The sequence below is a fragment of the Budorcas taxicolor genome, chromosome 20, assembly GCF_023091745.1.
Source record: "Budorcas taxicolor isolate Tak-1 chromosome 20, Takin1.1, whole genome shotgun sequence".
In the NCBI taxonomy this organism is placed as follows: domain Eukaryota; kingdom Metazoa; phylum Chordata; class Mammalia; order Artiodactyla; family Bovidae; genus Budorcas; species Budorcas taxicolor.
In genome coordinates, this window is record NC_068929.1 from 74,647,643 (window position 1) to 74,663,485 (window position 15,843).

At 59.3% G+C, this 15,843-nt stretch overlaps 1 protein-coding gene across 1 annotated transcript in view; it reads right to left on the minus strand.

The window, feature by feature from the left end:
- The window catches only part of AHRR (aryl hydrocarbon receptor repressor), an 82,316-nt gene that overhangs the window by 39,347 nt on the left and 27,126 nt on the right, over positions 1-15,843 (minus strand). The window contains exon 4 of the mRNA XM_052659281.1: positions 3,433-3,548. Within this exon, the coding sequence (XP_052515241.1) occupies positions 3,433-3,548 (116 nt within the window). The remainder of the gene's footprint in view (positions 1-3,432; positions 3,549-15,843) is intronic.

A 15,843-nucleotide genomic window follows, 5' to 3' on the forward strand; every position in this document is an offset into this window, starting at 1 on the left:
TGAAACTCCAATACTTTGGCCACCTGATGTGAAGAGCTGACTCATCAGGAAAGACCCTGAAGCTGGGGAAGACTGAAGGCAGAAGGGGAGACAGAGGATGAGACAGCTGGATGGCATCACCGACTCAATGGACAGAGTTTGAGCAAGCTCCGGGAGACGGCGAAGGACAGGAAAGTCTGGTGTGCTGCAGTCCACGGGGTGGCAAAGAGCCGGACACAACTGAGCCGCTCAACAACAGCACCAACATGGCAGTTAGGACAGCAAGGTGCTTATCTGTGGAAGGTGAGACATGTAATCAACGAGCCGGGTGAGAGTCCAGAAACAGACTCAGAAACGTGACCAGCTGATTTTTTTATGAAGGTATGAAGGGAATTCAATGGTGAAAGGATCAGCTTTTGAATAAACGGTTCTGAAAAAACTAGAATTCATATGCAAAAATAAAGAAACCTTGCCCTATGTCTCCTACCTAACCCTAAAGTTACCTAAAAATAGACCCCAGACTTGAGTGTAAAACTAGAGCTAGAGGCGGCAGCGTGCAACACTGGACGCAGGCATAGAAGAGCCACCGTGTAACCTGGGGTGAGTGAGGAGCGCCTATATCTGACATCAAAGCCACGGTCTACCATTAAAGACGGGTAGACTGAATCTTGTCAAAGTTAATACTTTCGCTCTGAAAGACCCTGTCAAGAATGAAAAGACAAAAAAAAAAACCAAAAACACACAGCAAAACAAAAGAAAAAGACTGAGAAGACAAGGCAGGCTGGGAGCAAACGCTGCGTAACCTGTGCGCAGGGGGGCTTGCTGGGACGCTGGCGTGAGCTCCGAACGCAGCAGTCAGGAGGGCAAACAACCCGGTCTTTGCTTAATGGACAAAGGCTTGAGCAGACAGCGTACGGAGAGGGTCTGTGGATGGCGGAGACACACGGAAAGACGCTCAGCGTTATCAGTCATGAGGGAAACACAAATTAAACACACATGGGCCCAGCTCCTAAAACGGCTGGGTACACCGTGCAAACCGGGGACTTGGAGCAGCTTAGAGCTCCGTCCCTGTGGCGGGGGCGCACCAGCACAGCCGCCCAGGCAAGCAGCGTGGCCGTCTCTTGCAAAGTTAAGCACACATACGCCCATCATCTGAAGCAAAGGAAAACCTGTGTGCAGAGGAACCTGTGTGTGAATGCTCATCACAGCTCTACTCACAGTCCGCACAGCCTGGAAACAATCTGGAGGCCTCAGCGGCTGGGAGGGCCAGTGCGATGAGACACCCGCACCGCAGGTGCCAGCTGCTCGGACACAGGTGCAGGATGCGGAGCTGGGGGCAGGTGGGGGTCTGGCTGCAAACGGAGAGCAGGAGGGAAGCCTCAGGGGAGGACTTGCTCAGTGCTCTCGCCCTAACCGCCAGAAAGAACACAGTTCAGAAGAGTCCCGTGCAGCCCAGGACACCTCATCTCCAGCCAGGTCAAGGGGTCAGGGTGTCTCCAGCCAGACAGGAGACACCCTCCTTGGTGGGGGTGGCCCAAGGCCCATTGACACAGCCATAAGCACAGAGGCCCAGGACTCTTCCCCCGTGGAGGCAGGACAGCCCGGAGACACCGGCGGAGTGCGGTCCTGGGCGGTAGCCCTGGGTGCGGGACGGCGCCCGGCACTCTAACCGGGACAGCGGGCTGTGTGCGCTGGCTTCCGTGTTTACAGTGCAGAGCGAAAGTTTAAACATGATTTTATGGTTAAGATGTCGTTTTAATCTTGAACATGAACAGGGAAAGAGTGATGCCAGCTATCATCTGGCGAGAATGAAATCCAGGCTGGCAGGACATTCTCCATGTTCACTAGTACTAACAGAAGAAAGCAGCTTCAAAGGAAAAATAACATTTAAGATTTGCTTCCTACAAACCCGATAAGTAATGAATACGGGAACGCTTCCACTTCCGAAAGCACAACATTTCTCAAAGCACGCCACTCTTGGGCCTGCTCTCTGCTCCATGGGGCCCCGGGGTGGGAGGCCCCAGCACCCTGCAAATCAAATGCAAACCCTGTCGCCTGCAAGAACCCCATCTGCCCTCACATGTTTTCACCTCTTTAGGAAAGAGACGGTCTGTAAGCTCCTAGGGCCTCCAAGCATCCACACCCCTCGGCAGGGCCGAGGCCCGGGGACTGTGGGGCGGGAGTGGTGGGGGCCGCGTGGCCTGCACAACAAGGTGCAGGGTGACGCGGGCCGTCAGGGGCCTGATCGGGGGCGGGGGGCCGCTGAGCAGACACAGGCAGAGCAGGGCCGGGAGGCAGACCCCGAGGAGCCAGTCGGCTACCCTCTCTTCCTCGTCCACACCTCTAACAAAACGCTGAGGCAGGAGCCTGGCTGAGATGAAAAGGTGTCTCCTGGGCCCCCCTTCCTCATGGAGGAAGCCGCAGGGGGAGGAGTTGTCGGGGCCATGGGGGAAGGAAGGCCCTGTGGCCACTGCCAAGGTCACTGCGTGTCCCCGCGCAACACTCAGACCCCGAGGGAGCGCTGGCCCAGCAGGCGGGGGACCTGAGCGGGCACAAGCCGGGAGCACTCTCAAGCCCAGCATGACTGGCGGGGAGGGGGATGCAGGCCGTGGAGCGGCCTGGGCTGCAGACCAGCTGCCTGCAGGGATCAAGCTGCTCTCAGAGGCGAGCTGACGGGCGGCTGCCCAGTGGGGCTTCTCCCACCTGAGCAGCACCTGCCCTCCATCCCGTCACCTAACAGACATGCTGAACTGGGGGCCACGGAGGGCACGAGGCTGTGGCTGACTTCATCTGGGGTCAGAACTGCCCGCCAAACAACGCTGGGGGCCCAGAACCAGAGGCTCAGCTCTGGGCCTGCGGGCAGACACGCAGGGGACACGTGGGCCTGGGAGGACGGCCAGGGCAGCCCGGCTGCAAGGCCACCGCGGCCGCCGGTTACAGGGCAGCCTGCTGCGGGCTGCTCCCTGCACCCCAACCCTGCGGGGAGGGACAGCCTGCACCCCCGCCCTCCCGGGTGTGAGCAGTGACTGATCCCACCCGGGGAGCCCCACCTCCCTTTATCTTGTCAGGAAAAGCTGTTCAGAACCGCCCGGCAGCCCCGGCTCTGGTGAGAAGGCCTGCCCCGCCCGTGGCGTCCGGTGTGCAGCGTCAACGACGGGGTCAGCCCGGGACTCACAGTGCATGATTTTCTGTCCTCAGTCTGAGGGGAAAAGCCCACTTGGCATTTTATTAGGTTCTCGCATCGACAAGTAAAACCAGAAAATGCAGAAGGGAAAGCGAGGTTCCCACCTGAAGCCCACGGGCCTGGGGGTCACCCGTGTGTGCTGTGCAGAGGTCCTGGAGCCCACCTGCAACCAAGCCCTCCTGAGACTGAGCTCCCTGGTGGTTGTGAACGGTCACGACTGACGCCGCAATGCGGCCAGGAGACCCAGGGGTGCGGGGTTGGGGGCTCACCTCCAGCAGCAGCCTTCCCTCCAGCACGGCTGAGCCTGCAGACCCTCTGCGTGGACCCCGGTCTCCCGGCGATGGGGCAGCAGCCACCAGCTGCCTTGGGCACCTCTCCTGCAGGGCTGAGGGGGGCACGGTCAGTCACGCTCTTCCTACGTCCCCGGCTCCCACCCTCCGCAGGCACGCCGGCCCAGGTCTGCTCTCCTCCCAGGTACCCAGGGCAGCACCGGGCAGCTGGTGGGGGACATTCAGGGATGGGGCTTCTCAGCTGGCCACACCCCAAGGACCTCGCCCCACCCTGTTCTCCGCCTCCCCCACTGAGCCTCTTAACCACCTTCCCCGCTTCAGCAGCCCTTCAGGGGTCCCAAAGCTCCCCTCTTAAGACCCAAGCCTGGGCAGGTCCCCAAGCTGGACACCACTGTTCGAGTGAACCAGTAGCCAGGAGCCCTGCACACCCCCTCCCGTTCCTCCGTCCCAGAGCCCCGGCCTGACCCAGACTGGAGCGGCCAGTGCCCCGTGGACCTCCACCCCTGCCAGAGCCCCCTGCCGCCCCTACCCCCACTCTGGCCTCATCTGCACTTGAGGTGACGCGCTCAGACAGACAGACGTCCACATCCTAGCCCTGAACTCCACGCTCTGTCATCAGCTCCTGGAATTATGAGGGTCCCGGCCAGGAACCGGCCTGGCGCTGACGCCTCCATGGAGGCCTCCAGGGCTGCGCTTCCATTTCCCCTGATTTGGGGGGTGTTAGTGCCACCAAGGGCCCTGCAGGCCATCACCGCCTCATCCGGTGTTGGGGTAAAATAAAAGCACACCGCAGAGCTCCCCAACATTTCTTCCCAAACCAGAAGTCGTGCTAGACACCCCCTCCAGGGGCCATGGGCTCCCCCAGGAGCTGGTCAGAAATGCAGGGCCCCAGGCCCCCAGAGTGCCCTCCAGGTTGGATGGGGACCACTGCAGACAGAGACCCCTCACACATACATTCTCACACACACACACACACAGACACATAAAGAAACAGACACACACAGAGACACATACACAGATATACAAACACACAGACACACAGAGACACACACACAGACAGAGACACACACAGACACACACACAGACACACAGACACACACAGAAACAGACACACGACACACAGACACACACACAGACATACAAACACATAGACGCATGCACATACACACACACAGAAACAGACACACAGACACATACACATGCAGAGACACACACACAGACACACAGAGACACACAGACACACACACAGAAACAGACACACAGACACACAGACACACATATAGACACAGACACACACAGAAACAGACACATACGCAGATATACAGACACACAGACACACAGACACACACAGACACACAGACACACACAGACAAACACATAGACACATGCACATACACACAGACACACAGACAGACACACATGCAGAGACACACAGACACATACACAGATATACAAACACACAGACACACAGAGACACACACAGAGACACACAAACAGAGACACACAGAGACACACACACATGCAGAGACACACATACAGAAACAGACACATACAGGCACAGTGAGACACACAGACACATACAGAAACAGACACGCAGAGACATATACAGTCACGCACACACGCAAGGGGACACAGAGACAGACACACACACAAGGACACACACAGACACATACAAAGAGACACACACAGTCACGCACATACACAGAGAGACACACATAGACACACAGAGGGACACAGACACACACAGACACAAGCAGACACACACACACAGGGACACACAGGCAGCAGCCAAGCTGACCCCTCTTCCACGCCCCTGGTCCAGACTGAGGGTGTCCACAGGGAGAAAGGGCTCCTCTGGAAGCCCTCAGCCCCGCCCGCGCGCTCCCCTCGGTGGCCCTGCCGTGGCCTCGCCATCCCTCCTCCTCGGAAGCTGTGCTCCATACCCTCCCTCTCCCACAGTAAATGGAACGAGATACGAACCCGTTTCCTCAGCAGAAGGTGCTGAGTTCTGGGAAACAGGACAGTGCCCCGGGGCCCCGGGCAGAGACACAGACGGCCAGCCTCCCTGCCCCACGAAAGGGAAGGTTCTCTCTCCCTCCAGCAGCCGAGCCCCCCTCTCAGTTGCTGGTTTTCAAGGCACCAAAAAAGCTCTGAGCTCAGAAGCCAGAGGTGCTAACACTTGATCCCTTGTGTGTGCCTCTCTGCTCAGAAAGCTGAAAGGTGAGTGCCCAAGACTCCTGGAGCCAGCCCTCCCTGAGCAGAGGCTTCGTGAGACCAGAGCCGTGCTGGGGTCCACAGGAACCTCCTGGGGCCCAGGCGGCCCCCCGCCTCTGACTGAGGACCACACAGCCCGGCTCTGAGGCTGAGAAAGACCCAGGAGGGAGCAGGCTGGGGCCCAGGCCCACTCCCACCCCTTCTGTGGGCTTCCCAGAGGGTCCAGCCCAACAGCCCACCCAGAGGCCACATCTCCCAGGTGGTCTGAGGCCAGGAGCGGGCGGCGTGGGTGGGGGAGGCAGGACCCCACTCCCCCACCCAGCAGGGCCCTCCTCTCCAGGACCCAGACCAGCAAGGCCTCCCAACTGACCAACCGCAAAGCGCACTGTGGGGGTGTCCCCCGCCCCTCCCCAAGGGGAAGGGGAGGTTTGGGGTCGGCTTCCGGGCTCTTCTGCTTCTCAGCCCTGCAGCCCCGAGTGGGGGTGCTGCTGCCCGCAGCTGGAGGTTGGGACATCCCCAGGCGGTGACATCACCAAACAGGGGCTTCGCTGACCCCTGCTGGGACCCTAACCCCCCCAACTCCAGAACACAGGCTTGCAGGGGCCAGAGCCGACACAGGCGGCCACAGGGAGCAGAGGTCGCTTCTGGAGGCAGAAGCGGGGTCCCCTTCCTACTTCCCCCCCTCCTGCCCCCCGACAGCACGGCAGCATCGCGTGCGCCCCCAGCGGGCACCCCCGCTTCCCGCCTCCGCAGCCACATTCCGCGGGGCACGCCCGGCAGGGCCTCCGCGGGCCGCTGTCACGCGATGGGGCGTCAGCGCCGCAGTGACAGCCGCCTGGCCCGCGGCCAGGGCCTCGCGTGCGAGCAGGGCCGCCCGCGCGCCCCACCCCCAGGCCTGCGGCGAGACTGGAAGAAGCCAAATGCGATTCCGAGGCTGTCCCGGAGGCCCCGCCAGGGCGGGGGCGGGGGGGCGCGGCCTTCCAAAAACCCCTCTGAGGCACAGCCCCCCAGGTCGGCGGCCGGAAGTTGCCAGGGCAGCAAACTCTGGTGTGGGTGGGGGTCAGAGCCAGGGCCTGGAGGGCTGGGGGTGCCAGTCCTCTTAATGGGGGGGATGGCACAGCAGTGGGGCAGCAGGGACAGAGAGAGAGTGGGGACCACCCCCGGGGGGGGGTGGGGAGCACTCCCGGGGGGGAGTGGGGAGCACCCCCAGGGGTGCCGCGTGGGGAGGAACAGCCCGCACTCCCCGTGGCCCTGCGGCCAGCATCTGGGTCTGCTCTTTCATCTCAGCATCTCTCTCCAGGGCTGGCCTCTCTCCCTCCCTGCCATGGCGGGCAGTGGGGGGAGGGTCTCACCCACGATGACCTGGGACTGAGCCCAGCTCCGTCTGAGTGGGGCCCACAGGGGAGGCCAGGGCTGCAGGCAGGGTCTCTGCAGACAGCCCTCAGCCCCACTGCTGGCGCCCTCCCCGCCAGGCCTCCTCTTAGACCAAGGGCGAGCCCACCACCATGCTCCCGTCTCCTGCTCCTGGTTGCCCCTGGTAACATGCCCGGGAGAAGAGCTCGTGGAGAGCAGGTGTATGTGGGGTGGGAGGTCCAGGGGGAAGTTTGTGGAAGTTGGAGAGGAGTTGCTGTGGCCTCTGGGCCCCGCAAGGAAGGTCTTGGCTGGGGTGCCCCACGGCCCAGGGTTTCAGGAACCCCCTGGGGTCCAGCCAGAAATGCAAGCCCATGCGTCTAAGGACCTCGTGCCCCCGCTGAGCCGCTGTCCCCCCCCAACCGGCCCCGCATTGTCCCCAAAGAGGGCCAAGCCACGTGACGCAGGTTCCGGCTAGCACTGACGACCCACCTGGCCCACCCAGCAGGCAGGCGGCCTCCTCCCCACAGCCTGCTCTCCGAGGGGTGGTGGGAGGGGCCGCCAAGACCCCCAGCCCCACAGAAGCCATCCTGGCCCAGGGCAGAGCCTGGGATCGCCTTCTGCACCGTCTGCAGACACAGCTGAGGGCCTGCAGGCAGAAGAGGAGGCCAGTCAGGGCTGCCCCATCCCAGGAACGCACGGACTCCCTGAGGCTGGCACAGCCCAGCCTGAGCCCTGAGACTGCCCGCACCCCGGGACTCAGCTGGAGGCCCTGGGTTCCCTCCCCTCCACAGGCCCCAGAGCTCTGGCCACAGCAGAGGTTCTCACTGCCCTGTCTGACCCGTCCACCAGTGGTCCGCAGAACCAACCGGAACCAGCTTCCCTCACTCCACTGCCTCCCTGCATCCCTGAGAGGCTTCCCTAACAGCTCAGCGGTGCACAGTCCGTCTGCAATGCAGGAGGCACAGGAGACGGGGTTGGTCTCTGGCTGGGGAAGATCCCTGGAGGAAATGGCAACCCACTCCAGTATTTTTGCCGAAAACCCCCATGGAGCCTAGCAGCCTGTAGCCAAAGGGTCGCAAAGAGCTGGCCACGACCGAATGTCCAAGCACATCCCTGAGCACCTTGCCTGGAGAAGAGGCATGTGTGTGATTGTGCAAACGGCGGGCGTCCCTGTGTGGGCTGGGCTGCACCCAGCCTAGGGGGTAGGCTGGAGAGGCCACTGCCCTTGGGGGCTCAGCCCTGCCATACCTCAGCTCCTTCCCTGTCCTTCACACAGAGGAGACTCAGGGCAGCTGCCACTCTGGGCCGAGCCACGTGCCACAAGGACCCAGCCCCACCTGTCGCTGCTCAGGGTCCTGTGCTCGGGTCTGGCCACTGAGAGTTGCCAAGTGTCCCTGGTGGAGGAAAAACCCAGAGATGCCCTGTTTCTGCCTCTGGAAGTGCATGATGCCCAGAAGCCAACTTGCTCCCGGCCAGCTCCCCAGGGACAGGGCAGGTGAGTCCAGATTATGGACGCAGGGAATGTGGGGTGGAGGGGACTGTCTGGGCTCGAGGTGCAGGAGTTCCACCACCAGGGTGACGAGAGAGGAGCCGGGGCAGCCCAGGAAGCTGGGCTGGGCCTCAGCTCTGATGAGCGGCAGCTCCTGGAGTGGTCAGGTCCCTGCACACACAGCCTGGCTCTGACCCTCCAGCCCTGGTCCAGTGGCTCACCACCCGGGCCCGTGTGCCCAGGGCCGAGTTCACGCTCGGCCATGTGTCCCTCTGGAGGCAGCTGCTGTGACCACAGCGCAGCCCAGCTCTCTCCGTGCTGTGGAGGGAGGTCAGCGTGGAGGGAGGCAGAGAGCTTGGAGCCCCCGGGACCCCAGGGAGCAGGCCTGCCCCCCACTCCTGCACGCCTCCAGCCCAGATGCACTTCAGGGCCTACTCGGCAGAGGAACACAGGCTCAGAGCAGCTGTTCGGGGACCTCGGCGCCCCCTGAGGTGCGGGTGGGCTGCTGGGGCTCCAGCACGCCACTCGCTTGAGGGGCTTCGAGAGGGGCCTGGGCAGCGGCACCCTGAAGTTCCGTGTCTTGCTGCCACCAGCTCGGCACAGGCCTCCACACGGACGCCTGTGTGCCCACATTCCTGTCCCCTGAGGTCACGGTGTTGGGAGGGGCTCTGGGCCATGAGAGGAGCCCCACGAGCAGGATGAGTGTCCTTTAACAGACCCTGGGGGCACCTCACCCCTTCCCGGGTGAGGACAATTCAGAATTCAGTCCTCACCAGAGCCCAGCCACGGGGCGCCCTGACCTCGGGACTCCGGCCTGCAGGACTGAATGGTGATGTCTGTGTGTCTGTCACAGCAGGAGAGCTGAGACAGGAGTGACCGCAGCCACGTCCGTGGTGGCAGCTCTTGGCCGTTCCCTGTCAGCAGCTGAGACCAGGCCCAGGAAGCAGGCAAACTCGACCCTCCGGTGGGCACCCTGCAACTTCCTGCAGGGACCACATGCCCTCCTTGAGACAGGGGCCCAGGACCTGGAGAACCAACCTTCCTGAGAGATTGGGAGGTTAACTGGCTTCGTTCGCCCCTGCCCCCACCACCAGCCCCTCTGGGTGATCCTGGGGACACCGCTCAGGGGTCCAGAGGCCCCACGAGTCCAAGGGCACGTGTGGGTCCCAGGCAGTGCAGCGCACCTGCCGGGGGAACCAGTGGCCAGGCCTGGGGGGCAGATGGAGAATGCGGGGCCCCACTCTGACCCGAGCTCCCACCCCAGCATGCCTGCAGACCCCGCCGCAACTCTGGCATCAAATTCATGGAGCACCTCAGTTTTCAGACATTCAAACTCTCGCCCACGCCTCGCTTTTCAAGAACTGAAAGATACACTCCGTGTCTTGCCGTTGGAGGATGACCATGAATCACATGGGCTGGCAGCAAGTGCCGTCCTGCGACTCGACAGCAGAGGGGTCCACAGAGGGGCAGCGGTTTCCTGCACCTACGCTGCCGAGAACAGACCTGCTCGCAGGGCTATGTGCTGTCGTGCCAGAGTCTGCCCGCCCAGCCCAGGAAAGGTGACCGGAAGCACGTGGGCATACATGGCCGGGGCTGGACCAGCTCTCATCTTAGCCCCGAGGGAGGGGATCGGGGCGTGGGTGCGTGTCCTTTCGAGCCCCACAGTTAGGCAGGTGTGGAGGAGGGACGCAAAGTGCATTCAGAGCCCCAGGCTCAGTTAGGTGAGAAGAAACATCGTGCGTATGAATAGACGTGCTCATGTTTGGAAAACAAGAGTCCACCCCAGGATGCAGACTGCATCAGCTTGTGAGTTTTCCACAGAAAGAGTGTCCCTGTTTTCCACAATGACCAGGGAAGCCCCAGAGGTTTCACAGCTCAATCTGGCTCCGACGGCACCAGGAAAGCAGAGCCCCCGCCTCCACAGGTGCCCAGCCCACCCCTCTTCACTGGCTTTCTGGGGTCCAGCAGGCAGGAGCCCGGGGCTGCAAGTCCGGCAGAGGAACTGTGCTCTCCCCTTAATCCCCATGCTGCAGTGCAAGACGCAAGCATTTTAGGGAAGTTTTCAACTATTATCTCCTCGACTGTTATCTCCTCAAATATAGCTTTTGCACAGCAAAGGAAACTATAAGCAAGGTGAAAAGACAGCCTCAGAAGAATAGCAAATGAAGCAACTGACAAAGGATTGATCTCCAAAATGTACAAGCAGCTCATGCAGCTCAATGCCAGAAAAATGAACAACCCAATCAAAAAATGGGCAGAAGCCATAAACAGACACTTCTCCAAAGAAGACATACAGATGGCTAATAAACATGAGTACAGATGGCTAATAAACATGAGAAGATGCTTAGCATCGCTTATTATTAGAGACATGCAAATCAAAACTGCATCTCACACCGGTCGGAATGGCCATCCTCAAAAAGTTTACAAATAATAAATGCTGGAGAAAAGGGAACCATCCTACACTGTTGGTGGGAACGCAAACTGATACAGTCACCATAGAGAACAGTATGCACAGTCTTAAAAAAACTGGGAATAAAACTACCATACGATCAGCAGCCCCACTACTGGTCAGATACCCCGAGGACACCAGAATTGAAAGAGACACGTGTACCCCAGTGTTCATCACAGCACTGTTTACAATAGCCAGGACATGGAAGCAGCCTAGATGTCCATCAGCAGACGAACGGATGAGGAGGCTGTCGTTCACACACAGAATGGAGTATTACTCAGCTATAAAAAGGAATGCATTTGAGACAGTTCTAATGAGGTGGACGGATCTAGAGCCTATTAAACAGAGTGAAGTAAGCAGAAAGGGAAAGACAAATACCATATATTAACTCATGTATGTGGAATCTAGAAAGATGGTACCAGTGATTCTACGTGCAGGGCAGCAAAGGAGACCCAAACATAAAGAACAGACTTTTGGACTCAGTGGAAGCAGGAGAGGGGGATGATTCGAGAGAATAGCACTGAAACATGTATATTGCCATATGTAAAGTAGGTGACCGGTTTGAGTTTGATGCTTGAAGCAGGGCACCCAAAGCCAGTGCTCCGGGACAACCTGGAGGGGTGCGGGGTGGCTCAGGATGGAGGGGACACATGTATGCTTCTGACTGATTCATAATGATGTACGGCTTCCCAGGGGCCCAGTCGGTAAAGAACCTGCCTGCAATGCAGGAGATACTGGAGATACGGCCTTGCTCCCTGAGTCGGGAAGACCCTGTGGAGGAGGGCCACTCCAGTACTCTCGCCTGGAAAATCCCATGGACAGAGGAGCCTGGTGGGCTACAGTCCCTAGGTCACAAAGAGTCCGACACAACTGTGCGACTTAGCACGTGGCAAAAACATCACAATATTGTAAAGTAATTATCCTCCAATTAAACTAAATCCATGAATTTAAAGAGAAAAAGGAAAAAAAGACAACGAAAAGGAGCTCTTTGGGAAGAAAAAGAAAAGGGGATTCTATTCACACGCGTTTTTGTTCCACACGCTCTTCGTGGTAGCAGAGGTCAACCATTCGGGTTTCTCACTAAGTTCCAACAGTCTGAAGGGAAGTGTGCAGTGGCAAGCCCAGGGCTCAAGAAACGTTTCGGAAAAGCAGACAAAACCAAAAAGAAAAGAGACAGTGCTATAAAGTCAGGTACTTATTCCATGAGGGACTGCATGCTGTCAAGGTAAGCAGGACGGGGGACTTGCCTCACGGTCGAGGGGTCAGTGTGGGGGATGAGGGTCCCATCCCTAGTGGGGGAACCAAGACCCCACAAGCTGGGGGGCAAACAAGCCCCCCACCACTGAGGCAGGAGGAGGTGCCGCCCCGCGGGGTAAAGCAATTGCAGTCATTCCCTGTGGACCGGGGCTCCGAAATGAGGGCAGCAGGACAGCTAAGACAGGAGGCTGGGCCCTGCCCAGGCCACACCCACCTCATCCCAGAAGTCAGCAGACCTCCCCAACCACATACGCATGTAAAGGCTCCCTGGGGGTCAAAGGGGGAGCTATGTCAAGGGATGTTCTCTACCCATATCCCTTGTAAAATCCATCTTGGCTAAGGGACACATGCAAACACTTGGGAGGATCCTGAGATACATCAAATGTGGGCTGGAAACCAGGGAAATCAAAACGATTGGCCAAAGGAAACCCAGAAGAAATGCCCCATAAAAGTAATTCAGACTGCCACGAGGGCGCAGCTAGAGACGCTCTCTGAGCCCGCCCCTGTGTCTGTCCACATGCACCGTACTCTTCCCCTGCTTCACTACCTTCCGTCTTTGCGGGGATTCTTTTCTGCAAAGCTGAGGGCCAGAGGCCTGGTCACTGACCACTGGTCTGACACGACTTGGCCTCTCTCTGGCTGGGGACCCAAGCCCCACCACAAGCCGTCGCAGGCCAAGGCCAATCACCACCACTAGAGAGCCCTTCACCACAGTCAAAGTGCCCAGAGGATGCAAGGAAGATGCCACTGCTGCAACTCACAGGCAGACAGATGAGAGGGTGCGCAGAGCACTCGCTGCCCTCGCGCAAGGCCTGGCCCCTTCCCCTGAGGGCTCGAGGCGAGCGCTAGGAGCACCAGCTCCTGCCCGCCCCGCCCCACCCTCCCCGCTGCTGCTCCTCCAGCGCCTGCTCATCTACCATGACACCAAGCCAGGGACTCCAGGTCGAAGGGGCTTGAAGGGGCAGACTGTCCTCGGGGCAGCTCCAGCCAAGGACAGGCTGGGTCTGGAGGAGCGGCCAGCCCGGCCGTCACAGTGCCTGATGCATGTGCACAGGATGAGTTTGTGAGTAAAGTTACAAAGAAGCCTCCAAGTACAGAACTTGCACGTCGCCCCACCTGGAGCCCATCGGTCACCACCAGTGACTCCAGGGGTCACTTCTGCCAGAGTCCTGCCCGACTCACCACCCACAGGCAGGGCTGATTGGGCAGGGGGTGTGGGGAGGTCTCTGCCCAGGTGCTTGGGGCCTTCCATGGCTGGGTCAGTCTCCACCCCCATCCGGGGACACAGCCCAGCACGGAAGGTCCCAGTGTGGCTGGAGGAGGCCTCCAGAGGCGGCTCTGAGCAAACGCTTGGAGAAGGGAGACCCCAGCGCCTGGTCATGAAGCGGCTGCAGGCGAGCTGGGCCAGATGCCCCCAGAAGCCCCCTCCACTCCCTCCCAGCACTTGTCCCCTCAGGGGCCCGTGGCTCAGCCTGTGGAACCGCTGGTGGTAACGTGGCTGCAAGAAACCCTGCTGCTCAGAGCACACTCTTCCCTTGCAAAAGGACTGGTTCCTTCCCCTAAAAATTCGAGGCGAGCTCTAGGAACATCAGCTCTTGCCCACCCCCGCCCCACCGTCTCTGCTGCTCCTCCTCCAGCTTCTCCCCTTGGCTCATACCCTCAGCAATATCCCAGGTCCACAGTTTTCTCTATTCCTTCTTTTTGTTTGTGTTTTGAGACAATATCAAGCTTGCAGAAATGTTGTAAGAACGACACCCAATGTCCTCTGCCCAGAGACACCCCCTCAACCCCGGGACTTCACCGACTGCCAGAGCATCCTCTCAGCCAGGCACGGGCTACTCTCCATCCAGATGCCCCTGGTCCTTCTCGACTCAAGATGGGACAAGCTGCTCTGCAGGCTGCCCTGAGGTCCCGTTTGTTGCTGAGTCCTCAGCATGTGCGGCGGGAACATCACGAAACTATGAAGTGTCCTCACACCCCCTGCGGCCTGGCTCACGGGGTCACTTTCTTCCGGGACTGATGAGGCCACATTTGGTCACTGGGACAGTGTGTGCTGGCGTTCCCCACTGTAGGGCTTCCCTCTTTGTAGGTAATTAATACTTTGTTTTTCAAGACTCAAACATTCCATTTCTCACTTTCACCAATTTTAGCATCCACTGACATTTCCAGCCTGAATCATTCCTACAGTGGTTACCAACTGGGCATCTTATAATTCACTTCCACTCAAAAGTCACCCACCTAGAGCTCTCTCTCCTGGCAGTTTGGTCAGGAATTGTGGTGTCTGTTTCGTTGTTCATTTACTTATAACCATGCGGATTTAGAGAATCCCATCTCATTTGCTGGATTATCATCTGTCACTACCCTCGTTCATCTTAATGCTGAGACTGTCCCGATGTGGCCAGGGGAGACCCTTCAGGAGGCCTGGGTCCTGGGGAGCCCCTCAGGAGGCCCGCGTCCCGGGGGAGCCCCCTCAGGAGGCCCAGGTGCCCCTCAGAAAGCCTGGGTCCGGGGGTATGTCCCCTCAGGAGGCCTGGGTCCCGGGGGAGCCCCCTCAGGAGGCCCGGGTGCCCCTCAGAAAGCCTGGGTCCGGGGGTATGTCCCCTCAGGAGGCCTGGGTCCCGGGGGAGCCCCCTCAGGAGGCCCAGGTGCCCCTCAGAAAGCCTGGGTCCGGGGGTATGTCCCCTCAGGAGGCCTGGGTCCCGGGGGAGCCCCCTCAGGAGGCCCGGGTGCCCCTCAGAAAGCCTGGGTCCGGGGGTATGTCCCCTCAGGAGGCCTGGGTCCCGGGGGAGCCCCCTCAGGAGGCCCAGGTGCCCCTCAGAAAGCCTGGGTCTGGGGGTATGTCCCCTCAGGAGGCCTGGGTCCCGGGGGAGCCCCCTCAGGAGGCCCGGGTGCCCCTCAGAAAGCCTGGGTCCGGGGGTATGTCCCCTCAGGAGGCCTGGGTCCCGGGGGAGCCCCCTCAGGAGGCCCGGGTGCCCCTCAGAAAGCCTGGGTCCGGGGGTATGTCCCCTCAGGAGGCCTGGGTCCCGGAGGTATGTCCCCTCGTGCTCTGAACACAGCCCTGCTGTCCAGCATGGACGATCTAGGCTCATCCTTTCTCTGCTCCCGCTCTGGGCAGAGGCCAGAAGGCATGAGTCCCTTTCAGTGGTGAACTGTGTCTGGAAACTGAGGTCTGAAGGCCAGCTGTGTCCCCTGTGCTGGAGTGGCCCCTTCAGCAGGCAGAGCTCAAACACACATAGACGGGCACACATGCGCAGGCACACTTGTGTGTGTCTGTGTGTGTCTGTGTGCATAATGTGAGCTCACATCAGAACCTCCGTTACAATTCTGTACCATGGGCTCAGTATAGGGTGGACTTATTTTTCCTTTGACATTTAGTAGAAATTGCTTTAAAACTGACTAGGCCAAAAAAAAAAAAAAAAAAAAACTGTCTAGGCCTAGATTTTTCTCTGTGGGAAGATTTTAACCACTCATTCAAATAGCCATATGACTATTTGGGTGTTTTATTTTTTCTTGAGTCAATTTTAATAAGCTATATTTCTAAGCACTCACTATATTTTCAAATCTACTGGCATAAACTTGTCCCTAGTAATGTCACGCCATCTGTTAAACGTCTGCAGCATACGTCGCC